At 37.9% G+C, this 10750-nt stretch overlaps 1 protein-coding gene across 1 annotated transcript; it reads left to right on the top strand.

The window, feature by feature from the left end:
- Nucleotides 1–4814: 4814 nt before the first annotated feature.
- LOC135475763 (galactoside alpha-(1,2)-fucosyltransferase 2-like) lies at nucleotides 4815–10750 on the top strand. The gene is made up of 2 exons (XM_064755701.1): nucleotides 4815–5097; nucleotides 9675–10750. Exons 1-2 carry the CDS (start codon nucleotides 4815–4817, stop codon nucleotides 10691–10693), a joined length of 1302 nt encoding a protein of 433 aa, XP_064611771.1. The 3' UTR covers nucleotides 10694–10750.

Here is a 10750-nt window from a genome sequence, read left to right as displayed (position 1 = left end):
GTTGGTTAAGTTGGGGGAATGTACTTTCCCGGCGTATCAGCATTTTGACTGGTTGGTTAAGTTGGGGGAATGTACTTTCCCGGCGTATCAGCATTTCGATTGGTTGGTTAAGTTGGGAGAATGTACTTTCCCGGCGTATCAGAATAGTTTTTTTAATTCTCTTTTTTTTTTTCGATGGCTAAAAAAATAAGAATCATAAAACTATATCTCTTCCGCGGTTCCGTACTCTTTCATCTGATTCTGTTATATCATTTTTCTATGTTTTCCTCTGCTTTTAAATGAAAAACATTTTTATCTTTGTCATTGAAGCAATACTGTGGACTATGCCAGTGAAGGATATAGAATAGAGGGAGAGGGTGAGGAACGAGGGATAAGAAACACCACACTTTAAAAGGCTTTGGATTCGACCACCTCGATCGGATCTCCCAGAATTATTGCAAGGAAAGTACCTTTTCCGAGTGAAATGTAAAACACAATAAAGGACAAAAAAATCGAAACAATCGAAGACAAACTTCGACTTCACCCAGAAAATGTGTACCCGTTTGAAGGTATTTTGCTCGTTCATTTCCTACACGGATTACGCCACGATAACATAAAGGCTAGTTTGAAGACCTAGTTTTAAGACAGAATTTTGGTACTTTATTTGGAAAGCCCAGGATACAAGTTGTGAACTCTTTTAATCCAATTGGAGGTAACATTAAAATCCTGACCCTAATTAAATACACGCGTAGCGCCACGTCGATTCTCTTTCAAGAAACAACTGTTGCGAATTGTTTCTCCTACTTAAACGTGTTTGTAGTAACATAACAACTATCGATTCTTTTTCAAGAATTGGGCGGTGTTATTTCAAACAAAGAGTGAAAAAAAAACGTTACATCACAATTAGAGTCAATGAATGCTCTTTCGTGCCGGCCGAGCCGCATTATTTGCATAATGAAATATAATACATTAGCAGCATTATTGATCTTTCGTGACAATGTTACATGAAGTTTTAGTGCAGCAGCGTTAGAGCTTTTAGCCACGAGGAGTCTAGTCCGTTGTACTCTATATAGATCACAACTGGATGTTTAAGATTATGGACAGTCACTCGGTTTATGATTAGTTACGCGAGAAAGTAAGTCTGAATTGATTGAAGCTTACATATAATCTGGGGAAATCTTACAGTAGATTATACAATCTCTGTCACATTGACATAACCAGGCCTCGAGATATTCAAAATGTTCGTAATCAGAATACCACAAATTAGACCCACAAGTTCACCTTGCTGTTCATATTTGTGCCTAAGAGAATTGATGACGCTACTCTGCCTTTTCTCGCACTGGCAGCATTTAGTGTATTTGAAATGAAGACGAAGAACGAAATCGTTTGAAAATGAATTTCACATTGATCAGAAACGAATGGACGCTTATTTCTTATGATCGGTTAGACAAAGGATTGACGTCTCAACAAAGGCTTAGATTCGTCTATGAGGAGAAGGTTGTGAGGTCTTCTCTGATAGCTCAGTGGGATATGGGAATATTCTAAAGCCTTGTGTTCGTGAGTTCGAATTCATCTCTACCGTATACTAATCTAAGGCCCAGGTGGTACAAGTCGTCATCCATCACCACTCAAACCACAAACTTACAAGCGCGGATTATTGATAAATAGTCAACTGCGCAAACAATAGCGTAACGTCACAGTACACGTTTAAGTTTGAAGAAAAGATACGAAACTCTATAGCATATGGATGACTATGTAATATTTTTCTACTGCAGTGATATCTAAAGTGATACCACTGTGAAAAGTGGTACAGAACTAGTAAGGGCTAATGGCCAGAATTTTGCCCATTTCTGTTACGGCGTGGACTCGATTTTTAATATTTTACCGACAGACATGGAAATATGTGGGAAAACGTGACATTTTTGTGGTTTGTCCAAAAAAAAATAGTTCTTTCCCTCTCCAAAATATTGTTTTGGTTCGAGAAGTTACATATGTCTGTATCGTATGAGTTTGTGGGGAAATAGGTAGGTCATATACTTCAACCAATCAGTTATCATGCAAACTAATACATGGCCATTGTAGGCTACTACTTCATTATACTTGCTCACTCCCTGTATATTGATGAGTTTTACATGTAGGCTACGTGTACATATAGGGGGGGGGGGGCTCCATGGCTAAGTTGGTTAGCGCGCTTGCGCAGCGTAATGACCCAGGAGCCTCTCACCAATGCGGTCACTGTGAATTCAAGTCCAGCTCATGTTGGCTTCCTCTCCGGCCAGCAACCTGCTGATGGTCGTGGGTTTCGCCGTCGTATAAGTGAAATATTCTTGAGTACGGTGTAAAACACAAATGAAATAAATAAATAAATAAAATACATGTACATACATTGTATATGTATTAACTATGCAAAAGCATTCCATGCTCCATCCAGTAAGCTAGAAAATACTCGGTGTTAAAGGAAAAAATAATACAAAATGTATATATGTATCGATAAGATCATGAGCGGCCCAATTAACATTTAATCGAAAATTGTAGATATTGATAAATAAATCATTGATAGTGATTACTAAATCATTGATATCTATCAATATCGATAATTCATTCATCGATATTACTTATTCATGGCAGCGATTTATTGATATTAATAAATCGTTTATGGTTAATCTCGACTAAATATTAATTTGACCTTTATATTAGGTATCTCTAAGTAAGTTTAAAATGCATAACTTTTTATTTTTGTTTTCTTCCTAAATAACTCAGATTATGATATGAAACAGATACGCAGTATATTCCGCCTACTCGGGTCATTAGCGTACATTTATGAGTTTCAAGAGCCTGAATTCAACTATTTATTGATACCCTCTTTCTTGTCTGAAATTATAGCCCTAGGCTTTTCCCACGGACCCACTGCATATAAGCTATTATTCTTAATGAACGATGATTCTAATGAGCAGGTGAAATATTTGACAGTCCGTAAATTGTGTAACGTTAAATTGAGAGATATCGAGGAAACTGGACAGACGGTTTGGTAGCACAATATTATGGCTCTGTAGGCCTATGTGTGTTTGTGGCGAGGAGGGGGACCTGAGACTTCGGCAGTATTAATAAGAACTTTTTTACATAAGCTTTATTTGACATTGAAACATTAAGCGAGATTTATATTGTTTCTCTCTCACGATGAGACAAAGCATTTGCTGGGTAAGTGTGCAGTGCCTATATACATAGTGTAGTGTGGAAAAATATACACAGTTTTCCTTTTTTCCTTAAATCCTTTGAGCTGGGGAGATAATAAATATATCCTGTGGCCGTTGCCATACATATAAAAGGACCACTTAGCCAAAGACAGTAATGCTGGTATTCGATCGCTGCGGGTAGGGATTACGTGTAGATGTTGAAGGTGGAAGTCTGTGATAGGGGCGTGCTCGGGCTACTAAGATCCTGCTCAGGCAAAGTCTTCTCAACGGGTAATCTTTTCAGAAACAGCCAAAAGATACTAGAACATGCAGGTCAAAGAAGAAGTTTGCCCCACCAGCATGAAGATGTTTATTACACATATTACGAATACATACTGCAGCTGGAATTTATTTTACAGTTGTTAATGACTTATTTGTAATCATGACCTTATATATAAATCTGAATGTTGTCAAAATCGGTGCTACTCTTTTGCTAGGTGTGTACTTAAATAAAGTGTAGACAAGACTTTGGAGCGACAAGATGCGTAATGTGCGAGAAATACTACACATAGATTCAGCCCATCAATTTAGATAAAAAAAATAAATAGATAAAAAAAACCCAGCTGACATTCTTTCTATATTAACCATGCACCTAACATACAGGTGGTATATATATATATATATATGCCAACTTTTTTTGTTAAAGGGAGAAATGAATATAACGATTTGAATCGAACAAGTTAATTAAAAAAGACGTTAAATTATTTCCTCGGGTTATGTAAATTACCATTAATACGTTTCATTTGTAATATTGTTGTCAGTCGTCGGTTTCCTCCCAGCATAATGGTGGCCGCCCGTCGTATAAGTAAGACATAAAAGTACGGCGTAAAATACCAATCAACTAAATAAAAAAAATACAGTTATTTCCTAGTTATACTGTTTGTTTACATTGATGTGGCCCTATATATGACACATTTTATTAAGGTATACCTATTAGACATTAAGATATGATTCATCTGATATTCATTTTGTCGCCAATTTGTATACATACTTATTTAACCTAAAATGTATTCCATGTTTCTAGTTATGATCATGTTGATACGGAAGAATACACGTTTGTTCATATATGATATGAACCAAGTCTGATTAATAACGGTGAGAATATACAGTTGACACTTTTATTTAGCGATCAAAGATTTAGAATTTGAGTAGGGTTCTAGAATCGGATTAACTGGGCTGGATTAGGGTGGATTATCATTAGGGCAGGTTTGACCCAGGGAATTGGATCAGCTACGTCTCAGCGGGAGTTGCTATGTTACCCTCGAACGTGTCTCGAGGCAAGCTTCGAGACGGCTTAGCGACCAATAAGATTGGACTTTATAGATCAGTTCGCTTTGGACAAAAACAAAAATAAAATATTCCTAATGCGCGTGCCTCGTGTCTTTTATGGAGAAAAGAAAATAATTCAATGAATCGATTCGTTTCGATACCATTTCATTTTATTCGTGGTATACCGGTATTTTATGCCTTACTGCCATTTGAGAGTTTATTGACGAAGACAACTCCAGCTTTACTTCGCAGGCGGTATTATACTTCATCATTGTTACATAAGAGAAGAAGCTGTTAACAAACTGCCAGGTACTTTGAAGTAGACAGCTAATTATGTTGGTGCCTTTTGGTGCGATCCCCGACCATCTCCTGAAACCCTTACACGTGGACACAACCTTACAGTACAACGTGAAGAAACTTAAGCTGCCAAACTCTAAGGATCCGTCTTATTTGGAATCTACCTTGATCCTCGCCGCAACCCTCGACCTTCCTCACACGGCCTCGAATTCCAGTGACTGCTGCTGTTGTAATTCAACACCATTGCAGTTGCCAGCAAGCTCCAAGACGCACTATACTGGTTTCGGGACAAATGCTGCAGGATTTAATTTGGAAACTGGTAAGTACTTCATAAAGCTAGGTTTGACCATTTTCCTGGTATCACCTTTAACAGGGTGCCAAAAGGCTCACAAAGATTATAATATGTTGGATTCGGGACAAACATGCTACAGGAATTAATTTGGAACTTATATGTGGGTCATAATTAAGTATTTCCTAAAATCTGGGTGTAATTATTTCTGATGTGAAAAAACATCAGATGAACACTGACATGAACATATGAATTTGATATGCATCATACTCCAAGAGTTAATTTGGTTTGTTTTTTGGTTGTAATAAAGTTAATACGTTATTAAAGTACTCCATATAAACTGTGTTTAATTTCTTTTTATTCCAAACTATAACATAGTGAAAAAACAGTATGTTCAACACGTTCTGGATTGCTTGTATTAAAGAGATAGCACGTTCCACGAAGAATTTGCCACATATACATGCATGTACAACAAATGGACAAATACCAACAAATGTGATCGACCAGCAATCAGGAATCAAGAATAAACCAAAAAATGTTCCAAATATATTCAAGACATTGTTGCAGTGACAGATGAGTGTGTAACATTACGTGTACTGGGATTTCCTTGTGTTCAGGTTAGCCAATTACTTGTCCGGAGATTTTGACAGCATTGATATTTGTACATTCCAAAATAATCTAAAACCTGACTAATCGTTTGGTGTAGTTAGATATTTTGGCTGTTTATCGATCCGAGTAAGTATAAATGTGCCAGACAGATAATTTTTCTTGCACAAAGGAAGGTTACCTTAATTCATTTCTTTTGACAAATTTAAAACGTTTTTGAAATTCCAATTTGATTTATTTTTACTTAATTTCATCATTTATTTTTTTCTTTATTCAGGTGCATTTCAAGATCATAGTCAGATTTCTGTGATCCCTCAAAGGAATTTCACAGAAAGCGATTGGCCGAAAACATTCAGTGTGCTACCCTTGACAATTGCGCCTGCGCATTGTATGCCTACTGACAGAAAAGAAAACAAACAATCCGAAAACTCATTCGAGTTTCAGGTCGGCGTCAAGCCTATAGGAGATTCCGTGAATCAACCAGACAATGTTTTACAGAATCTAAAGGATATTTACCTTGGTCAGCCGCTTCAGTTTGAATGTTCAACCAACTCAACAAACGTTGGAAAACAATGGGAAGATCCACATGTCGTTCCGGAAACAAACATACCTTTGTTCCCAATGAAGGAGGAGGACATTGACTGGTTGTTTGTCAATCCAATCACTTCTGAGCAGGAATCTATAAATGATGACGTCATCAGATATACTAATTTGAGCAATATGGGTCACATTTGGCAAACTGATTACTCGTTTAACAACACTGTTCGGGACAATGACTGGGAAAATCAGAGTTGGGTTTGACAAAACCTAAAGTGGAGTTGAATTGTCATTATGCAAACTGTCTATTAACGTTTTTCATTTACAAGGGATCATTCCTGAAATGAAATGCTTGTATGCTGGTCCCTGGGTCACGAATCTATTCTTAGACAACAGTTAGACTACCTCTTTAAATTGCGCAATTAATATTAAACTTACATTTGAATTACTTAAACGCACGTCCAACGGAATTCTAAATATTAAAACAAAATTCTTAAGGTAAATCCTAACAATTTTAGCGTAGTTAACTGTTCTGTAGTCAAGATAAAGTCTGATTTTAAGGGATACAGAATCGACTCTGATTGTCTGGTTTGAGAGATAGGTCCAGGCTATGCGTAGTATGAGCTTAATTGTAGGTATGTCAGATTTATTCAAGTGTGACCAAAACTGTAGGGTTTAACCCAGAGAACCCTTTCTCCACCCAATCATCATCGATTCTGTGCCCCTTTAAGTACAAGATAGCTTCTGGGCTCAGATTTTATCAAACAATTTCAGGGTTAAGTCATAAAGTCATATATTGCAAGTGCTTTAAAAGCCAACCTTTTAGAACTGAGGAAAAAAAACTGAAATTGTGGTTGGTACATTGTGCTGCAGCATAAAACCAGTGAACCTGACTCAAAACCAAACGAACTAAAGCTTTATGAATCTTATTACTTTCTGTAAGTAAAATATGATTTATCTCAAGGGCCACATATGTGCATTGGAGTTTTAACGACTGTCTAAGGAATTGAAAGCGAGAAAGAAAACTTTACGATATAACCTGCACATGGTATTAAAAACAAATTTATCATTATATCTAAAATTTCGAAAACATGTATGTCTGGAGTTTTACGTCTTTTTTGAGTCATATGACGACGAGCAGTAATTAGGAGTGTGCACATGTACAACGTCTTCTTGTAGCAGGGCGAGTGCATACTGAAACACATCATAATGAAAACACCAGACACGACACCCCCACCCAGACACATTATACTGAGACCGAGTCATTCTGTCCTGTTTTCTTCTTCTAACATCTTAGTGCTGAGCTCCAAGCGTGGCAGCAACAGTTACTATTTTTAAAGTCTTTGGAATGACCCGATCCGGGTTTCATTCGAGGTTTCTTTACTTCGGGATGGACGTTCTAACCGTTAGGCCACCAAAGCGGTTGCTATGTTTCGACAACTGCATGTACTTCTGTTTATATGTAGTAAGTTGATAATAATATAATACCGATATAACACTATTTTATTTTTATCTTATGCTGTATGCATGAACTAAATCAACATGCAAAGTTCAACTCCACACTTCTGGTACTGACAATGCGGAATGTCAGTAGTAAACCACTGACTTCTGGCAAGTTACTGACTAGATTCGTCCATTTAAAAAGTGCTGGTTCATTTGATTCAATATCTGTTTAAATTCATCACGCGGTACTAACCAGTCAAAATATGTATTTTGGGCTGAAGTATAACATTCAAACTTTGCTGAGGAAGCTTTCAGCGACAAAGGTGTCAGTGACGAAAGTAAACTGCAGCATTCTGTGATATAATGAGACGTTATTCAAAAATAAAGTATTGATACCACTTGAATAAAGTCTTCCGTTTTGGCATTAGCTTTGAATTCGCTTTTTATCTGAAATATAAAATATACAAGTCCATTCATGCTATTAATGTACATTTGCCCCTGTGTATCAAATCCAATATGGAGCTTGTATTAAAAAGTCACTGATCCGTAATAAACCCGAAAACGGCAAGAGGTACCGTTACTTTACATCGGAACAATAGCGTATTCCCGTTACAAGAATTTCACTGACGCTGTACTTTCACCCCGCTCAGTACATACAAATGCATTGACATATTTAGGTTGACTGTCTCGGTACAGACCTATACAGGTCATCTCCCTAGTGATAGCGTTTAATACAAATCAGCCGACCGGAGCTTTCTACATACTTTGACGGTATAGCAAATAGGGTGCATGGATATTTCTCTTGTCACCAGGCGGACTGCATGTATATATGCTCTTTCAGAAAATCTGGAAATCTCGGTTCAGTCCCAAATAGTGTTGTACTCAAACCGGTGTACATCTACCTTGGTATTTTCTCGGTTGGCGCTCAGCATATGAGGGTAGGTCAAGAATACCAGTTGGTGTTTTACGCCGTACTCAAGAATATCTGGGAGGAAACCAGACAAAGCCTGGGGAAACACATGACCATCCACAGGTTGCTGAAGAGCTGGCCACTTACGGCCGAGGAAGAAGCCAACATGAGCTGGACTTGAACTCACACCGACCACATTGGTGAGAGGCTCTTGGGTCATTACGCTGCGCTAGTGCATTAAGCAACTGAGCCATGGAGGCCCCATGCTACATAATGTTTATATACTTAAATAGTTGAGGTTTGGTTTAACGTAAATCAACATAATGAGCGAAATCTGTTAATTTTAAATCGGTTATAGCTTCCGTACATTTAATCTATATCATCTTCTCGTCATGACAAGGGTGAAAAATTGCCGATAGGACGTTAAACCATAGTTCATACTCATCCATATAGCCTATGTTAACAGAATACGTTGTCGGGTAATTGTTACAAAGGATCAATTTCATGACAATACTGCCATGGATTAGTGTTAATGTTTAGATCACTTGTTTTGTTTTATTTAAATTTAATTATTTATTACACAGGAATAAACCTAGCATAGTTTGATTGTCACCGTGACAAAATGAAGCGAAGTGGGTTCTTCCTTTGGTTTGTGAGACGAGTGTTTAACCATTGCGCTCTCCTCGGTAAGTATATGTTAACTATAATTTAAGTATATGTTAACTGTATATTAAGTATATGTTAACTATATTTTAAGTATATGTTAACTATATTTTAAGTACATGTATATAGTTTACATCCATCCATCCATCCATCCTGATAGGGCAATTTTTGAATGGATGACAAGTGATGGAATCGATGTTTCTACCAGATAGGAATTTTGTCGTTAACAAAGTTAGCCTACAAATAGGGTTCGAAAATTGTTTCAAATTGTTTCTTGTTAAATTCAAGTAACTACACGTAGCTTTGAGTGAAAACATTGGATCGACACAGGGGAGAATGGGTATCCCTTTGAAGTTTTGATATTGTGTACCCGTATTCCAATTCATTGCCAGAATTGGGATTTTAGACCTCATCGAAAGTACGTTAATTATCTGCTTTTTGTTTTCAGCGTGCTTGTTTGCCGGAGGTTATGTAGTCGTGTCGGTATACAACCAAAGTTTCCTAGAAGAGGCCCACCGTTTGAATGACAAGGAAATGCTGACGTCTAAATTGCAAAAACTGTTTCTGAGGGACGCTGTGGTTCGTCGCCTTCGAGAAAATAATCAGTCTCATCTGAATAGTCCGACCAATCAACCGTTAGGAATTTGTGTTCGAAAATTCGGAAGGTTGGGAAACCAAATGTTTGAAGTGGCAGCGTTGCTGGGTATTGTGCATGTCAACGGCATGAAGGCTTTCGTAGAGGCGGATAGCGATCTGATTGGCCTGTTTGAAATGCCAGATGTAGTCATCAAACCTGTCGGGAAGTGTGAAGATTTGGCAGTCCACCACGAGAAGAACAGATCGGTTTTTAACATGTCATTTACACATTTTGATCGCCCGCTGCATGGAGACGTCAGCATTGCTGGGTATTTTCAATCATGGCGATATTTTCACCACATTTCGGACATCATCCGTCGTCAGTTTACGCTACGACCTAGCATACGACAGCTGGCATTGGAGGCGTTGACGAAAGCGATAGTTTCTCAACGCAAATCGATGGACTTGATCAGTAGTACTACATATGTGGCACTGCACGTGCGGCGCAACGACATGATGAACCCCGACCGGAAAAAACTGGGCAACAACGTTGCGCCTGCGTCATATATTATAAGTGCACAAAACTACTTCAGGCATCTCTTCCATGACGTTTTGTTCATCGCCGGCTCGGATGACATGTCTTGGGTAAAGTCCAATGTGCCTTCATTTGATACTGTGTATTTAGAGGGGAACAGTGGGGCGGTAGACTTTGCCGTGTTGTCTATGTGTGAACACACCATATTCACTGTTGGCACTTTTGGTTGGTGGGCGGCCTGGCTTAGTAATGGCAAGACTATTTATTACAAACATCAGTTCAATAGCAATGCAGCTCCTCAACAGTTTATGAATATTCATGACTATATGTTCCCGCCTTGGATACCAATGGAGTAATTACCAGTACTCGACTCTTGCTTGCGTGTAGTTTTAAGTTCTTTAAGTTTTACAAAT

Source organism: Liolophura sinensis, chromosome 9 (assembly GCF_032854445.1).
Source record: "Liolophura sinensis isolate JHLJ2023 chromosome 9, CUHK_Ljap_v2, whole genome shotgun sequence".
NCBI lineage: Eukaryota > Metazoa > Mollusca > Polyplacophora > Chitonida > Chitonidae > Liolophura > Liolophura sinensis.
Note: the sequence above shows the minus strand (reverse complement) of the source record. Positions and strands in the feature narration are given on the sequence as shown.